This window comes from Tarenaya hassleriana, unplaced genomic scaffold (genome assembly GCF_000463585.1).
Source record: "Tarenaya hassleriana unplaced genomic scaffold, ASM46358v1 Cleome18, whole genome shotgun sequence".
Classification (NCBI taxonomy): Eukaryota; Viridiplantae; Streptophyta; class Magnoliopsida; order Brassicales; family Cleomaceae; genus Tarenaya; species Tarenaya hassleriana.
The window spans coordinates 216,240-234,313 of NW_010965216.1; the positions used below are offsets into that span (position 1 = coordinate 216,240).

At 38.7% G+C, this 18,074-nt stretch overlaps 3 protein-coding genes across 3 annotated transcripts; 2 read left to right on the forward strand and 1 right to left on the reverse strand.

Moving 5' to 3' along the window:
• Positions 1 to 5,638: 5,638 nt before the first annotated feature.
• Positions 5,639 to 6,904, forward strand: LOC104810569. The gene is made up of 4 exons (XM_010536918.1): positions 5,639 to 5,716; positions 6,131 to 6,670; positions 6,763 to 6,814; positions 6,891 to 6,904. Exons 1-4 carry the CDS (start codon positions 5,639 to 5,641, stop codon positions 6,902 to 6,904), a joined length of 684 nt encoding a protein of 227 aa, XP_010535220.1.
• Positions 6,905 to 10,968: 4,064 nt separating this feature from the next.
• On the reverse strand, positions 10,969 to 13,339 carry LOC104810570. The gene is made up of 4 exons (XM_010536919.1): positions 13,123 to 13,339; positions 12,662 to 12,889; positions 11,588 to 12,563; positions 10,969 to 11,503 (listed from the first exon to the last, which is right to left on the reverse strand). The coding sequence occupies exons 1-4, from the start codon at positions 13,337 to 13,339 to the stop codon at positions 10,969 to 10,971; spliced, it is 1,956 nt and encodes a 651-aa protein (XP_010535221.1).
• Positions 13,340 to 14,848: 1,509 nt separating this feature from the next.
• On the forward strand, positions 14,849 to 17,191 carry LOC104810278 (putative U-box domain-containing protein 58). The gene is made up of 9 exons (XM_010536476.1): positions 14,849 to 14,987; positions 15,065 to 15,138; positions 15,259 to 15,352; positions 15,421 to 15,696; positions 15,771 to 15,980; positions 16,113 to 16,226; positions 16,331 to 16,411; positions 16,497 to 16,706; positions 16,802 to 17,191. Exons 1-9 carry the CDS (start codon positions 14,949 to 14,951, stop codon positions 16,979 to 16,981), a joined length of 1,278 nt encoding a protein of 425 aa, XP_010534778.1. The 5' UTR covers positions 14,849 to 14,948; the 3' UTR covers positions 16,982 to 17,191.
• The last annotated feature ends 883 nt before the right edge of the window (positions 17,192 to 18,074 follow it).

Below are 18,074 nucleotides of genomic sequence, written 5' to 3' on the forward strand. Positions count from 1 at the left end.
GTCATCAATAGGTTGCATAAGTGCATATAGGTCCAGTAATGCATGCATACACTTGCATAAGATTTTTCCCTCAAGGATTTGTCCGGATAATGATGTGGGGGAACAAAGAGTAAGGATTGGCTTGGAAAGGTTTTAGGAGCTAAGTTTAGATTGATGATCTTATTCGAACCAAAAACCGTAAGCTTTGGCCGGATTTGATGGATTGTGTGATTTCACACAAATTCCATCCAAAACCCTAAACAAAAATCAGGAAATTAACAGCGATGGAGAGAGGGAGAGGGGACAGACTTACCTCGTACGGTGTCGGCGCGGTTGTATTGTACGGTGGGTCACCGGAAATCGCCTTGAATCGCCGGAAATCGCAACTTGCAGAGTTTCGTGTCGAGGGGGAGAAGGAGAAAGAAGAAGAATACCGTTTTTTATTCCACTCTGTGACGGAAATTAACCCGTCGGCCTCCGTCGCATGATTTAAACACGTGGCAATTCGCGACGGATTAGCAACATATACGGCAGATTTTATTCCATCGCTTTGGTTTTAAAATTTTTCGCCGTTCATTTAAAAAATTTCTCGAAAATTTTGGAAAAAAAGGCAGAAAAATAGAGATGGGTACGGACGGATAATATCCGTCGCAACATATAAAAATAATTTTGAAAAAATAAATTAACGAAAAAAAATAAAATACACAATATTACATAACAGGTTAATCAAATGAATCGTATGATGATGTTTCCGTTGTTCCGGGGTTGGAGTCGTCGCTGCTATCGCCTTCCTCGTCGAAGTTTCCAATTTCTAGTTCTTGAAATATCCCTTGTTCCACTACTAGCCTCTCAATATCAGTTGTTTCCGTGACAACTATAACAGCGTGTTCGTCATCCTGAAGCGGGCTTTGTTCCGCATATCCGTCATATGTAACTGTCCCTCTTGGATTAATCTTGACAATGGCCCTCCAATCAATGTCACTTCTTCACATTTTATCTCTTGGGTAAGGGATAAAACAAACCTGATCTGCCTGGGATGCCAATATGAAAGGGTCGTATTTTCCATATTGTCGGGAGTAGCAAATATCAATGATCCTTGATTTTTTGATCCGTATTCCGCGTTCCGGCGTCGGATCAAACCAATCACATCTGAAAACATTCACTTTAAGTCCAATATGACCCGGATATTGTACTTGAAAAATTTGCTGAAGAATGCCATGGAAATCTGGTTCATCATCCAAAGCACAGTAGCTAGAGCCTTTCACACATATACATAATTCGCCATCGAACGATGTTGTCCATGTTTATGTGTATGAAATAAAAATCCTCTGGTGGAGAACATTGGCCAACATTTGACCCGACGAATGGGACCTTGAACTAACTCGTGTAACTACAATGGATGATCTTCTTGCGACGATTCAATCTGTTAAAAGAATAGGCCAACAATTTGGCATGTGATTAGCCTCAACCCTATGAATGTTATTTAATTTATTTATTCGATTTACTCACAAAATCTTTTAACTATGTTGCGAATCTGTTCTCTTTAATCTGGCTCAATTGATCGTCGTTCACATCACCATACGTATTGAATACCTGATCGTCAAATATCCTACAAAAAACCACAATACAAATTATATAAGTTTAACTGACCATTCAATTATTAAAATTATATAGTATATACACACCTTTCGAACGGTAGAACTTCTTCACATTTCAACAAAACATACGTGTGGACCACATGGTAATCTTTGTCCGACAAAATGTGCATCGAATTCTCGACCACCACATCGTCCTTTTCTATAGAAACAATGCGGAATATCCATTTTAATATTTCCGTACTCTGGTTCATTTTCGGTATGAAATAATCTGTTTGGTTGTCTAGTCTTTGTTTGCACGTGATCTTCAAAATAATACGAGGTGAAGAATGATATTTCTTCGTTGAATATTGTTCTGCAATGCTTCCTTCAACAAACGCCTTTTGTTTCGCTTTCTTTTTCAAGTGGTACATAAACTGCTCAAACGGGTACATCCACCTACAAATAATTGCAAAATAAATCTACGTAACCATTCATATACATAATTCAAATCATATATATAGACAATATATATTAATATATGTACCTAAACTGAACCGGACCGCCGAGTTCCGCTTCTCGTGGCAGATGAATTTGTAGATGTTCCATCACATAAAAAAAAGATGGTGGGAATATCTTCTCTAAATTACAAAAAATTAGAACAATATTTTACTTCATCAAGCGGACATCTTCATTTTTCAATATCCGACTACAGATTTTCCGGAAAAAGTTACTAATTCCAACGATTCACAAACATGAGGGTAAGTACAATATCAACATATACCTAAAGTACACATGTAAAGATCTTACGTACTATTAAAATATATTCTACGGAACAAAACATACCTGATAAAGCTTGGTTGATATGTTCCGGAAGTATCTCTGCAAATGCAATAGGTAACAACCGCTGCATGAAGACATGACAACCATGACTCTTCATACCTGTTAACTTTTTTCCTCCGATGTCAACACATCGCGAAAGATTTGACGAGTAACCATCGGAAAATTTCACATCTTCCCGTAACCGTCTAAAAAAGACTAGTATGATGTGTGATTGATGATCATATAGATGATCATAGGTATTGGATACGATCACAGTCATAGGTATTCGTTGGAGAACGGAATACTATCATCTGTTGCTTGCTCGGGCTGGTTATCTCCAGTCGACACAACAGCGGAATTCGGCGAAACAACAAGAGGAGTTATATTATCAGAGGAGTTTCGCGGTTCCCCCTGAAATTGCATATATGTTTCTGATGGAGAAACTGAAATATCCTGACATTGCACTGGTTCAACAGGTTCTGTATCTGTAGAGGGGTTAGAAGGGTTACACAAATCAAGAAGAGGAGCAGAGTTACGTGGATTGGGTGAAGATTCGAACTCCTCCGTAAGGGAAATAGTTGTTGATGCTCGTCAGTTTGGAAGAGGCGATGCAAAATCAATTTCACGGCTCGTTTGTCTGATTGAGGTAAAAAATTTCTCAAGAGAAGTGGGAACATCCCGACCTTGAGTAACGAGTGATTCCAAGCTAGCCCAATCCTTTTGGCCAAAGTAACTAAGATGTTCATCGAATATAACGTCTCGAGATGCGTAAAGACGTTTGGTTCCTGGATGGTAACACACATATCCTTTTTTATCTAATGGATATCCCAGGAATATACAACGTATGCTCTTAGGAGCAAGCTTATCTCGTTCCCCATCCGGTATCCTGACATAACAAATACATCCAAAGATTTTTAGGTGATCAATTGAACTTGGAACGTCAAAGAGTACCTCATATGGTGATTTATCATGAAGAATTTGTGTTGGCAAGCGATTAATGAGGTAGCATGCCAATTTTACTGCATCACTCCAATACTGCTTGGGAACATTCCTGTGAAAAAGCATCGTTCGAGTAACTTCCATTAAATGACGATTTTTACGTTCAGCAACACCGTTTTGCTGTGGCGTGTGGGGGCATGAACGTTGATGAATAATGCCATTTTGTTGCGTATATTCTTGAAACGCCTTGCTTAAGTATTCGCCTCCGTTATCTGTTCTCAAACATTTAATATTAACACCAAATTGTGTAGAGACATAAGAATGAAATATTTTGAAGGCACCAAAAACATCTTTCTTCTGTTTAAGCAAAGTGATCCATGTATATTTGGATTTTTCATCGATGAAAGTGACAAAATATTTATAATTATCACGCGAAAAGCATGGTGCGGTCCAAACGTCAGAGTGAATTAAATAAAAAACATTCTTATAAATTGTTTTAGAAATCGGAAAAATAGAGCGACAATGTTTGCCAAGAACACATGCTTCACAAATCGAACTATTATTGTCCTTAGCTTGTGGGACAAGTAATCGTAAAACTTTGTGATGCGGATGTCCAAGACGAGCATGCCAAATGGAGTGAAATGCAGAATGAGTGGTAGGGTACGAGTCTTGAAGGTAATAAAGGTTGTCTTTCTTAACTCCTTTCCCGAAAATATCACTTGTCTCAATATCCTGAAAAACAACTCCGTTAGTATCAAAAATAACACGACAATGTGTTTCATGAATAAGTTTCGGAATAGACAGTAAATTATTTTGGAAATCTGGAACGTAGAAGGCTGTAATTTGTTTACCAAGAAGTTGTATCGTGCCAAATCCTTTAATTGGACAATTCTTACCATTTGCCACATAAACTACTCCATAAGCATTTTTTATATCGGTGAATAATTGTTTATCACTAAACATGTGTGTAGTTGCTCCAGAATCAATAACAATTAAATGATTGAAAAGATTATATGACCGAGAAAAATTACCACTTTCTTTATTGTTCATAGCCAGAAGAAACTGCTTGAACCCAGACATCTCTTCATCTGTAAAGGTCACAGTGTTTCCGGTACTCATAGTCATCCCCCGTTTCAGCGGTGCATCTTTGTATCGAGATGGTTTCAAATGTAGGTTGAGAATCCAACACCGATCTTTGGTATGGCCCGACCGTTTGCAGTGGTCACAAAAGGGTCTCTTCTCATGAGAGACTTTTGAAAGATGTGGGACTCTGCTGCCATATCGGATATGTTCATCTTGCTTACGAGAATAGTGAGCAAGTTCACCTGTTCCTACAAATAAATTACGTCCACCTTCCTCTCATTTTATTAACATACATACCTCATCAAATTTGGGAAGATTTGCCTGACGTAGAAGGTGGTAAACCAAATCATTGTAGCTTGCATCCAAAGTTAGCAAGATAGAAAAAACTTTGTCTTCTTCATGTCGAGCGTTAAGGATTTTTGGATCTGTGGACCGAGGACGAATTTCCTCCAGTTCATTCCACAATGCACATAAGTCACCTTGGATTTTCGTGAATTGTTCGCCATTTTGCTGCAGGTGGAAAATCTTTTTCTTGATTTCAAAAATACGACTGATATTAGATATATTACCGTAAGTATTTTTAAGCGCGTCCCATAGCGATTTGGCTGCATCGTATCCAATGAATGACTGCAAGACATCCTTTTCAAGCGAGGCTTGAAGAATAACAAGGGTTGATTGGTCATCCTGATACCATTTGTCAAAGTCTGGAACAGGTTGTTGTTGAGGTTGAGTCTTCGCTGTTGTTGTTGCTGCAGCTTGTTGATCAGAATTAATTTCTGATTCAGCTGGAGTGGAAACTTCTTTCGATACGATGTGATTCCATAGGCCTTTGCTGCTGAGCATAGCCTTTGCCGCCTTAGACCAGTAGAAATAGTTGTTGCCATTGAAGGTAATTGGAATCATCTTCATTGGGGATTATTACAAAAATACCTTTAAATGTCGATTTCACTTACATGACCTACCCTTCAAAAAAAACCTTCAAAAAAAACTGAAAAAGAATGAAAAGACATCGTTACCCCCTTTAAAAAATACACGTGTCAACATCTGGAGGAGAAAGACCAAAAATTGGGAAGTTACTAAATTAAAAAAATTTGAAAAACCAAACAGTTTTTTTTATCCCTTTTCGACAGACACTTTCATTTCTTCATAGTCGTTTCTTCTTCTTCATTTTCTCTTCACTCTGTGATTTTTCTGTGCGATCTTTCTGCGAGTTCGTCAAACTCATCAAATTTGCACGAAGAATGGCTTCGTCTTCGGCCCCCTCTTCGTCTTCATCATCTTCGGCCCCCTCTTCGAACCCTACTTGCGAAGACCTCCAGGTATAGTTTTTTAACTCCGCAAAAATCAAATTTTTTAGGGTTTCGGATATACATTGAGATTCGGTTTTAGAATTTCTATTAAGTTTTCGTTAAGAATAGGGTTTGAAATAGAAATTTGAAAAACTATGGTTTGAATGACAAATTGTCACTGAAATATCGAAATAGGGTTTTCGGATTGGGTGAGAAACAGTGTTTTGTGAAAAAGACGGATAGAAATCGAGTCACGATGATATTGTCGACATTCGGATGCACTAAAACATAGATTAATGGTCATGCTAGATATTAGTTAAACTTAGAGCACCCGTCAAACAAGTCAAACTATTCAAACTCGTCAAACAAGTCGGAGTTTGACGAGTTTGACGTGTTTGACGTGTTTGACGTGTTTGATAATGAGTGTTAAATTTGTTTTTGCAGGTACCTTTTGTGTATGATTTTAAGGACATTCATATGGCTCATAAGATCACGACGAAATGTTATCCATATCAGACTGTTAGATCTCTTAAAAAGGCCTTGACGGATGAAGAATTTACATATTTCAAAAAAGAATCCCAGTTTCGGCATATTTTCCATCTTGGATGTAAGGACACATTGAAGATAGTTCTGGCATCAGTCCTTTTACATCGGGCACTAAAATTGGAAGGAGAAGTGAAACAGCTATGGTTTGTTCTGAATGGCGTGCCCATCAGATATTCGATCACCGAGCATGCGATTATCTGCGGCCTAAATTGTGAAAAGTATCCACAAGACTGGGTTAAATGTAAGGGAATCCAGTTTCGGATGAAAATGTTTGGACATTCAAAGGTGACAACATCCGAAGCGATAAAGAAGCTGTATGCCACTCCAACCAAAGATGTGGAGGATAGGAGAAGATTAGCAATAATCATATTGTTAGGCGGAGTATTAGACCATGGAATCAAGAACAATGATGTGATTCCAAATGATGCAGTTGACATGGTCAACAATCTGGAATTTTGTGAAGGGTTTCCTTGGGGGAGATACACTTTCGAAAGAACAATCGATCATATACTGAAGTTGTATGTAAGCAGTCCTACACCGAGGGCTCAGTGGCACTTTCCTGGATTTGTAATACCTCTTATGGTGAGTTACTTTTTTTATCATTGTTTTATTTATTGTGATTGAGTATTTGATTGATTAGTTTGTATGTATATTGCAGTTGCTTCCTTTTGAATGCGTGAATAGTTTAGGCGCCAATGGATGGTATATAGATGTGAAGGATGCCGATCCCACATGTCCTAGGATGTGTAAGAAGCAAATCCAACCGGGCCTTTATGTCACACTTGCAAATGTGATTAGACAGATCGGTGTGGATTCACAGGTATGTATAGATCGATTACATTAGTTATAATAGATGACATTTGACGAGTTTGACGATTTTGACGAGTATGACGTGTTTGACGAGTTTGACGAGTTTGACGAGTTTGACCATAATCCGGATCACTGATACCAAATCTGTTAAAATGTTCTCAGGGTATTCGAAGTGTTCTTCAATTAGATGAGGAAGAGGAACATATGTTTTTTAACATACATGAGGATGAAAGTAGTCATCCGTTGGTGCAAAGTTGGATGCAACAATTGAGGTTGAACCCGTCAAGTATTTGTTATGAGAACATTCGTGAGATCGATGTTGGTGGTAGGGCGGAGAGAAAGAAGAAAGAGAAAAGAAAGAAACAAAGAGAAGAAGAACGAGAAGAAGAAGGAGAAGGAGGAGGAGAAGAAGGAGAAGAAAGAATAGAGGAAGAGGAAGGAGAAGACGAAGAAGGGGAAAAAATATCTTTCAAAAAGATGTTGAAGAAGATTGTAAAAGACTCCGAAAAAAGAATAATTGCAAGAGTTGAGAAGAAAGTAATTGAAAAAGTGAAAAGAATTCTGGAGAGGGCAGGAATCAATGTGGAAGGAGTCGATTGGTCTGAGATACAAGACAACGAGTTCGAGTTTAGATCTCGTTTTTCGGATGAGAATGTAGACCTTCCACATAACGAGCAAGGTATGGTGTTACACGTTAGACTTTATTTTGGCAAACCGAGTTAGGGGGAGTTAGATTGGTTTGGGTCTTTTGATTGACGAGTTTGACCAGTTTGACTCTTCTGGTTGACGAGTTTGACTGATATTCATATAATTGGTCATATGTAGGACAACAATCTGTGCAAGAATCTAACAATGATCAAGAGGATATAGAAATTGCACAGAACGAGTAAGGTATGATCTTACACTACACTTTATTTGGGTAGCCCGAGTTAGATTGGTTTGACTCTTTTGGTTGACGAGTTTGACCGGTTTGACTCTTTTGGTTGACGAGTTTGACTGATATTCATATAATTGCTCATATGTAGGACATCATCAATCTGTGCAAAAATCCGATAATGATCAAGAGGATATAGAAACTGCACAAAACGAGCAAGGTATGATTTTACACTTTACACTTTATTTGGACAACCCGAGTTAGATTGGTTTGACTCTTTTGGTTGATGAGTTTGACCGGTTTGACTCTTTTGGTTGACGAACGAGTAATGTATGACTGATATTCATATTGGTCATATGCAGGAACTGATGATGAAGAAGATGATAGTGATGCGATTCCCCCTACTCCTAGAGCAGTATCTAATACTATTTTGGGTTCGACTGATGATGATGATGGAGGGATACTTGCTCAGGAAAAGGAGGATGTAGAGGTCCCTGCTGCTCCCAAGGATCCAGTTCAGAGTAGTAAACGACCGAAGAGGAAAATAAAGCCAACTCTTAAAAGTCCATATACTACTTTGGGCTCGACTGATCCACCCTCCAAAAAACGACGGGCAAAGAGAGAGACAAGAGGTAGAAAAGGAAAGAAGGACAAAGATCGTGTAGAATCTGCATTGGTCCCAGTACAAGAAGGTGTTTCATGCCCAGTACAAGAAGGTGCATTGGTGCCGATAGAATCCGCATTGGTGCCGGTGCCGATATCTGTAGCTCCTTCGGGTTATGTGTGGATACCTCGACAGCCTATGGTCTATGACAATGTTGTGCGAGTTGAAAGTTTTATTGAGACAAACACAAGAAAAGCGACTGCTCTCTTCAAGTTTATGCAAAAACCGAGACAAGAGAGGTTATGGATGTCGGGGCTGGAATATCTACGAACCCCACAGTTTTGGGAAGACCTTCTACAAGAAGGTGTATGGCTCAATGATCAAGTAAGTGTTTTCACATATAGTTTGATCAGTTTGACGAGTTTGACGACTGTTTGACCCATTTAACTGTTTGTTTTCACAGCATATCGATGAAGCCATGTATGAAATCCGGAAACGTGTACCCCAAATTGAACCAAACAGTCAGAGGTACCTTCTTTGTGATGTGCAGTGTTGTGAATGCTTCAAATGGTGGAAATTGGGACAGAAAGATCTCGGCCTTCTTGGACAATTCATGAGTGGGGAATTACCAATTGGCGGTGGTAACAAAAAATTGGACCAATACAAAGGTTTTATCAGTGTGTTGAACATTCCGTCATTGGTAGATCCTAATGTAAGCGTCCATTGGGTCACTATTAGAGTGGACTACAGGAGTACGGTGATTCAAGTGTATGACTGCAACCCGAGAATGAATGAGGCAACAATTAAAGTGATTCATCACTTATGCAGAAGTATCCCAGAGGCATTCATGATTAGCGGGACTGGTCGAATTGACGTTTCGACCTTGTTTTCCATCGAGCTAATCTCTAATCTACCTCAGAACGTTACAGGAAATGAATGCGGCATATACAGCATCAAATATGCAGAGGCACTCTATAGGAATGATCTCACCTTATTGGATAAGTTGAGCGACAAGGTGGTGTATTCTATTCGCGAAAAGATTGCATCTGATATATTTGCGAATGGCAAGGAAGTGTCTGTGTCTACCGAGGAAGGCTGAGATTCTTCTCCGTACTATTTCATTTGTTAAGAACCTCTTTAATTTATTAGTATTTTATTTCTTAAGAACCTCTTTCGGATTAAGTTGTATCTGACCAGGTTTAAAACCTCTTTCGTGATAAGAACCTCTTTAATTTATTAGTATTTTATTTCTTAAGAACATCTTATTAATTACGTCAAACATGTCAAACACGTCAAACTCGTCAAACACGTCAAACTCGTCAAACTCAGGAACCCCAAATGTTCTATTACACTTTATGTTACACATTGGTCTAGGGTAGAATTTATTATTTTTCCAGATGCTCTCCTTATAACAAAAACACGCTCAATACGTCATAATAGACCCTATACACAACTTTGAACCATCAGAATTTAATTTTGACCACAGGTTGACCGCGTTGACTCGTCAAACTCGTCAAACTCGTCAAACTCTATGATTTGGCGAATTTGTCAATTCTGAACCATGAGCATATCAATAAACACCCCGTATAACAAATTTGATAGGCAAAAAACAATCGGAGCTAACTTAATTGAACACCTTATTTTGTTTAGCAATGCATGTTCCCCCAAACAAACCCCAAATGTTCTATTACACTTTATGTTACACATTGGTCTAGGGTAGAATTTATCATTTTTCCAGATGCTCTCCTTATAACAAAAACACGCTCAATACGTCATAATAGACCCTGTACACAACTTTGAACCATCGGAATTTAATTTTGACCACAGGTTGACCGCGTTGACTCGTCAAACTCGTCAAACTCGTCAAACACGTCAAACTCGTCAAACTCTCTGATTTGGCGAATTTGTCAATTCTGAACCATGAGCATATCAATAAACACCCCGTATAACAAATTTGATAGGCAAAAAACAATCGGAGCTAACTTAATTGAACACCTTATTTTGTTTAGCAATGCATGTTCCCCCAAACAAACCCCAAATGTTCTATTACACTTTATGTTACACATTGGTCTAGGGTAGAATTTATCATTTTTCCAGATGCTCTCCTTATAACAAAAACACGCTCAATACGTCATAATAGAGAGTTTGATCAATTTGACGACTGTATTTACAATATAATACACTACTGAATTAGTCCAAATATGAATTCATAATGTCATTACATGCACGAACATAATATTATGACTCATACGTCTGTGACATCCTTGACGTACTGACCGAACCTACCGAACATGATTTTCTTTTTCGACACTCACCAGGTCCAGGAAATCTGTTTTGTTTAGGCCTTCCACTTACCCGTTTTTCTTCCACTATAGGCGACAATACCACTACATCTGCAATGAAAGATGGCAATTTCCAATCACAACAATCAGGAACCGGGTACACAGTCTATTGGTAAGCCATACGCCATGTATCTCGCCTGTAGTATTCAGAACAAAGTTCGTATATCATATCGCCTTTTCCGATCATATGTGCTGCTGCAATTGCATGACTACAAGGATACCTATCCACATCAAACATTTTGCAACCACATGTTCTTTCTCCAAGATTAACCAAGTGTCTTCTACCCTTGTCATCCCTCACCTTAAACTCGCCACTAACACCGTTCAGTTCTTGAACGTCAAATGTACATGCCTTCTGGTAACGTTCATGTAGCTCTTTGTAAACAAATGGTGTTAATTTTTGAGATTCATCAGAACTACCTGCTTCTAACCTATGCCTGTTAAACCATTCAACTGTCTTTCCGAGACAAATATCAAGTAGACTTAGCAATGGATACTTTTTTGCCTTCTTTAGTACGGAGTTGATCGATTCGGCCCCATTGGTTGTTAACATGTTGTACCTTTCACTCTTAAATTTACACCTTGCCCAATTCTCAGGTGCAAGTTCTTCCTTTTGCATGTACTCAGCCACTTTGGGATATCTACACATTATGAGATATATTCACATTAATAGCACCAGTCAAACGCGTCAAACAAGTCAATCACACTAACCACACGAAACATACCTGCTTTTTAGATCATCGTATAGGTATTCAAACTCATCAATCGTGTAGGCTGTTGCACATTTAAAGAACAATTTAGAGACGGTCTCACCATTTGAACTCTTTCTTCTACTGCCTCTATTAACGTGCACTTTTAAATTATGCGCTATGTGCCTCACACAAAAGCCGTGTTGCGCTTGCTTGTATACTTCTCTCGCAGCTTTGATTATGCTTTTATGTCGATCAGATAGCACAACTACATCAGGACCATCCGGTATTACTTCGCTTAATCTTGTCATAAACCACAACCATGAAGCATCCTTCTCTCTATCTATCACTCCCCACGCTAAAGGATATTGGTGATGATCACCATCTTGGGCGGTTGCCACAATCAATGCTCCCTTATATTGGCTCCTCAGAAATGTTGCATCAACAGCAACCACTTTACGCATATACTTCCATCCTTTGATAGTTGCACCCAAGGCGATGAAGAGGTATTTGAAAGTTTTTTTATCATCTTCAAACTGAAGACCCGCTATAGTCCCAGAATTCCTTTTCGTCAACATGTGCAACCAACCAGGAAGCCTACGATAATGTTCATCATGACTACCACAGATCTCATATTCAGCACTATATTTCCCTCTCAATGCCATCATATACGATACACTCGCACCGTACTTGACTTTCATCCGTTCTACTATCTCTTTTGCTGTGGGAGTTTCAAGCTTACCAGCATACTCTTCCTTTAAGTAATCTCTAACCAACTTCGCTGAACCTTGCACAACTTTTTTGGATTCGGATACAGGTCTGCAACTATGAACGGGATTATATGATCTTACACTGAAACGTTCAGAATTCTGAATCGCTGCAATGCGTAATTTCCAAGCACAACCCGGTCTATAAAACTTGCATCTTAATTCCCACAACCTCTTGTCAGACTTCACTGTAGCAAAACCGAAACAAGCTTTAACAGCGCCTTTCCGTACATATTCCTGAGCTGCTGCCTTATTATCAAACTCATAGCCAATACTTATATTCAATCCATCACTAAAATTGAATACTGAAAGAGAAACGATGTGTCCTCCACATTATTCTCACCATCACCATCACCATCACCATCACCATCTCCATCACCAAAGCCAACTTTATGGGTTTCACATGTCATATCAGTTGCAGGTCCCTCTTTTAAAACAATTGCATGTTCTCCATTCATTTCATCTTCTCGAACAGTAGTATGTTCATCATCCAGATCATCTATAAATTGTATCGTATTACTCGCACATTTACTCTTGAAATCGGGACTCTGAATCATATTCTTATTATAACCTGCATAAAGCACAGCCCCATATGGTCCAACACCAATACCAACACCACTACCGGAATCCGGAATGTATTGCATAACAATTTCTTGTTCACATTCACTTCTCAAATTTACTTTTTCAATCTCCACGTGAAGCATGCTTCTTCCTCCGTTTATTTTGTCCATGAGATAAATAAACACTTGCTTGTCATTCGATATGTAAATCGGCTCACATTTCCTTTGATGGACGGTAGATAACTTAGCTGAATATTTGCTTTTCCTTTGTCCACATTCATATCAGAATCTAACTCCTCAACCAGATGTTTGTATGTCAAATCTGTCGGAGGAAAAATGAATATCACACCCTTCGCATCTTTAACTTTTCCTTCCCATTCATATTCTCCACTTGCGTTCATTATCCACTTGTCACCAGACTTGTAATAAACAATTGTCATTCTTTCATCACTTGCAGCCATTTTGTCTGTACAAAATAAACACAAAATGGTGAAACTGGTTTGACGAGTTTGACGAGTTTGACGAGGTTGACTAGTTTGACCATTTCTACAAGTTTGACCAGTTGGACAAAATGGTCACTTTCACCAATGTGACGAGTTAATTTGACCAGTTTAACTGATATATATGTTACATTTGACTCATTTATATTATACAAATACGAAAATTAAAAAACCCTAAATACCTAAAATATATACCGGCTTAAAAAAAAAACTTACCTATTAACGAGATCTACGTTTATTGGATGAGTTTCTTGGAGATTTCACTTGTTTCTCGCAATAAATTTGCCAGAAAATCGCGCCGGAGAAGAGACATTCAAGAGAGAGAAGAAGAAAAACTTGAAGAGAGAGAACGCGATGTATGGCGGGAGACAACGATAAAGAGGAGAGAGAAAATGGGGTAAAAAAGTAGATCTATATTTTATTTATTTCAGTATATTATAATATTATATAAATAAAGGAAGGGTATTATAGGGATTCTACATTTATAAGGGTATATCTGATGTTGTCGTTTTTTTGTTACTGTGCAAGGGTATGGGTTGTAAGTCAAATCGACATTTAAGGGTATTTTTGCAATTGCCCCTCTTCATTGTGTTTTCCATTGTGATTCCGATGAAGCAAGCAAAGGAAAGACGGATAGATCGGAAATTGCAAAAGGGCAACAAAGAGGGTGGTTTAGGATCGTTGGTGCTCTGATACCATGAAAAAACTTCAATGATTCAGCAACCAATTTGATCTTGGAGGTTAAGAAACTCGAAGGAAAAAGGAGTTGCAGAGAGGCGATTGTGCTGTTTTGCGAAAAGAATCGCTTAGGTCTCTGTTATTCTTTCATGTCTCTTGCACAAGCTATATACAAATAGTATTACAGGATGGGCAATGAAAATGACGTTATGAATTATGGCAGATATATTTATTTAAGTCTAAAAGTAAAAGATGCCTCTTTATGGTCTTTCACTATGCTCATTAGATAAGCATAATATTGAAGATGCTTCTAGTATTCTGACGTTGCTGCTCACGTGTCCAGATGTTGGTCATTTGCTCAAATCAATTCCGGTTATCATATCTCCTATGTCCAATGTTCTCTTCGGTTTCTTATCGATGGTTTGTCCCTCAACAATACACACATCTACACGTAAAGTGTTGAATTTGTAACGTTGCTATTATTACTGCAATAATAAAGGAAAAAAGGTAACGAATCATTTGAGTATATATACATATATAATTTTCAGATTAGAAAAGTAGAAACAAGAGTAGTGAAGTATATTGGACCATTAGTACGTAATTATAAAATCTTTAAGTGAAGGGAAACTTGTACAAGTAAAACTGGAGATACACTTGGTAACTGACATCGTTTTTTCACACATCTTTTGTACATTTTCCATGGCGCCTATAGAAAAGAAGAAGGTCCTTTAAAATGTACGGAGGAGAAGGAAAAGTAAATGAAAAGCGGAATGGTCGGTCCTTAAAAAGTTTAAAACTTTACTTAGCAGAGCGGGTTTTAGTGAAGTTTCGCCGAGGACGACGACCGAGAGGAAGACGACTTTCTCTGATCGAACAACGAAAACGCTTGTTCATGGATCCTCTCATCCGTTACATTAAGAGTTTCACCGGCGTATGTTCGCTTTCTTCGATCCCTACTTTTTTTTTCTTTTTTGTTTTGGTCGTCACTTTGTCCGATTTCTCGTTAAGGCTGATGAACCCGGGCCATCGTGTCGAAGTGAGAATCTGGCCGAGGAGATGGGAATTCAGGAGAAGGTGAAGAGGTAATGGCTTCGAATTTCCCGGGGAATGCTTGCTCTTGCTTCGATTCCAGTTAAAACCAATGTTTCGTGGGAATGGACCAAGCGTTGTAGAGATTCTTTCTGATGGTTGTGCCCATGCAGTTTACTGGACTCTTTGACTCGGTGGAACTTCGGGAGAGTTAAGGATCAGCTTGTTCAGGCTATAAGTGGAGCCATGTCCCCGTCTGTTTTACAGGTTTATTTGTGGACCCGAATCCTTATTTCTTTGATTGAGAATTCCAACGCTTCTCCTTATGATTGCAGTTTCTAGTTACTTGTATTTTCGACATGGCTATAGAGGACGATGCCTTTGGCTTATTTGGTCGTTTATGCGCTGAGCTTAGCTCCGAGCTTCCCCCCATCCCATCTCATGAGGCACTTGGGAGAGACATCAGTTTCAAGAGGATACTCTTGAACAAGTGCCAAATGGAGTTTGAAACCTCGACGGACAGTTTCAAGTTCGTGGGGGCTGTTCGGTTTGTTGCAGAACTTTTCAAGTCGAGGCTCGTTACTGAAAAAATTTGTCACCGTATCATTCAGGTTCGTGATGTGCTTCTTCTCCCACTCTCAATCCGGTTATAAAATGTTGAAAGCTTTCTGTGTCTCGTACTCAGGAGCTTATCTCCTGTCCTGACGGGAGGAATCTCCAAGCATTATGTTGTTTTCTGAGTTCCATCGGGAAACAAGTTGACAGCAGCCCGAAATCCCGACGGATATTGGACATATATTTCGTCAAGCTGGAGGAAATCGTGCAAAGTACAGAATTAACACCGTGTTCGAGAGACATGATCATTGGCCTTCAGTGTCTCCGTGCCAACAACTGGGTATGTGATTTTTATTCGGATACATCTCTCACCTGTTGTTACTATCTGAATCCTGCATTTCCTGTTCTTACTTGCATATTACTTTCAGGGAACTTATTTGCGCAAAAACCATTTCGTTACTGCGGTTTACAGGTAGGAAAAGACAGAGGAGCAGAGAAGAAGCAGGAGATATCTTATGGTTCGACTTCGACGGCTAGCAATGGCAGTTCTGAAACAGACTCCTCAGAAGATTTGGGCAGTTTACTTGTAAGGGGAGCTAAAAAGGCCTTTGGTCATTTCATTTATTTATTAAGCTTTTTGTAAAAATGTTTGTGTAGGAAACTGTTAGAATCTCACAAAAATTTTGGCAGGATAAGATCCTCAAGGAGATTAGGACATTAAAACTGGATGTACGTAGAGACCATCTCTTGCGAGTCGAAGCTGAGAAAAAGGCAAAGCTATACATCTGCTCATGTCGTAACATGTGTAGTTGATAATGAGTGTGTAGTTTGAACTCTGTGATGAAATCGTGAACAGGCTGACATGCTGGAGAGGAAGTACCAAAACGAGACGAGGCTTAGGAAAAAAAACCAAGGCATGATTGCTCGAGAAAGGGCAAAGATGAGGCTCGTGCTTGAAACGTTCCGAAAAGAGCGAGACGATGCCCTCGAAATAACCCAACATCTTCTGGCAGGAGAGACAGATGCACGCCAAACTCCTCCATCGTTCTTCTGCCCCATCACACAGGCAAATGCCCGTATTCTTTTTTTATCCACACTTTGATGGTGATGATGATGCATTTTCATTTTGATCTAAAAAGTCACTTGCTTTGTCCCGCCCAGGAGGTGATGAAGGATCCACAGGTAGCTGCGGATGGATTTACATACGAAGCTGAAGCCATTAGGAAGTGGATAGACAGCGGCCACGACACATCTCCCATCACAAATCTCAAGCTCTCCCATCTTGCTCTTCTCCCAAACCATGCTCTTCGCTCTGTCATTCGGGAGGAATGGCACAAGTGAGCAAACCCTGAATATTCCCCCCCCCCTGCTTCACTGTGGAGCATATCTTATTTTGAAAACCATGCATGTATCTGATCCACTTTTGGAAGGTTCCAACTAAATTACATGACCAGTAAATCTCACTCCCATGCGGCTGCACACATACATATGGAAGAATACGTTTTCTTTGTCGCAAATCACACTGTGACTGATTAAGGTATTCATGTCTCATTTGATGGTTTTATGACACCAACACCCACCCACATGTGTTGATTGAGTTGTAAAAGAAACAGTCCCCAGCAGTAACAGAATATGTATTGAAGAAAAGGATGACGACAGATGTAGGCGTGGAGTGAAAATGATGAAATAAGAGTGGGAGATGTAGTATGTTTTTGAATTTCTGAATTATAAAAAAACAAATGTGGAGATCCCCTCGTGGTTGGCTTATTAATTTTTAGTTTTTATGACTGTTTTAATAAATACATTCGGTTGTCTTTTTATACTTAAATGCCGCAGTAAATACTAAATATATATATATATATATGAATATGGAGGAGTAGATAGTACCGTTGGCAATATATGCAGTTCGGATATATACATGCGGAGCGCACAGGTGTTATGAAAGGCATGGTAACAATTACGGGCCCACAATTGGTAATATTGAAAAAGCCCAATAGTTATTATGTAATATTTACCATTTGGGTCGGGTCTTACTAGTAAGCCCACTCGGATTTACTTGTCTATCATTCAGCAGGTAAACTTGTTCAATTATATCATCTTATTATTCGGTTTTTTATACTATTTGATTTTGTTTAGAAGTAATAAATCAATACATATATATGTGTATATAATATATTGGAATCCTGATTGTTTTGCTCAACTAATATTTAACCTTTTTTGTAATTAGTATGTGCTTTCTGAATTCCATGGAATAAACAAAAAAACATGGAAAACTTTTATAGATTATACTATTTGATAAAAATCTGTTTACTTTTTGAACACAGTACAATACATTTATAGATTATAATAATCTCAAATTGGCAAATACCTTAGGAAAAAACACACACACACACATACATACATACATATATATATATATATATATATATATATA

Coding starts and splice junctions, on each gene's coding strand:
- LOC104810570 (XM_010536919.1), bottom strand. CDS start 13,339: ATGGCTGCAAGTGATGAAAGAATGACAATTGTTTATTACAAGTCTGGT. Junction 12,890..13,122: donor AAAAGCAAATATTCAGCTAA/GTTATCTACCGT, acceptor TGCTTTATGCAG/GTTATAATAAGAATATGATT. Junction 11,504..11,587: donor TACGATGATCTAAAAAGCAG/GTATGTTTCGTG, acceptor CATAATGTGTAG/ATATCCCAAAGTGGCTGAGT.
- LOC104810569 (XM_010536918.1), top strand. CDS start 5,639: ATGGCTTCGTCTTCGGCCCCCTCTTCGTCTTCATCATCTTCGGCCCCC. Junction 5,717..6,130: donor CTACTTGCGAAGACCTCCAG/GTATAGTTTTTT, acceptor TTGTTTTTGCAG/GTACCTTTTGTGTATGATTT. Junction 6,671..6,762: donor CAAATGATGCAGTTGACATG/GTCAACAATCTG, acceptor GTATGTAAGCAG/TCCTACACCGAGGGCTCAGT.
- LOC104810278 (XM_010536476.1), top strand. CDS start 14,949: ATGGATCCTCTCATCCGTTACATTAAGAGTTTCACCGGC. Junction 14,988..15,064: donor ACATTAAGAGTTTCACCGGC/GTATGTTCGCTT, acceptor TTTCTCGTTAAG/GCTGATGAACCCGGGCCATC. Junction 16,227..16,330: donor AAGATTTGGGCAGTTTACTT/GTAAGGGGAGCT, acceptor AAATTTTGGCAG/GATAAGATCCTCAAGGAGAT.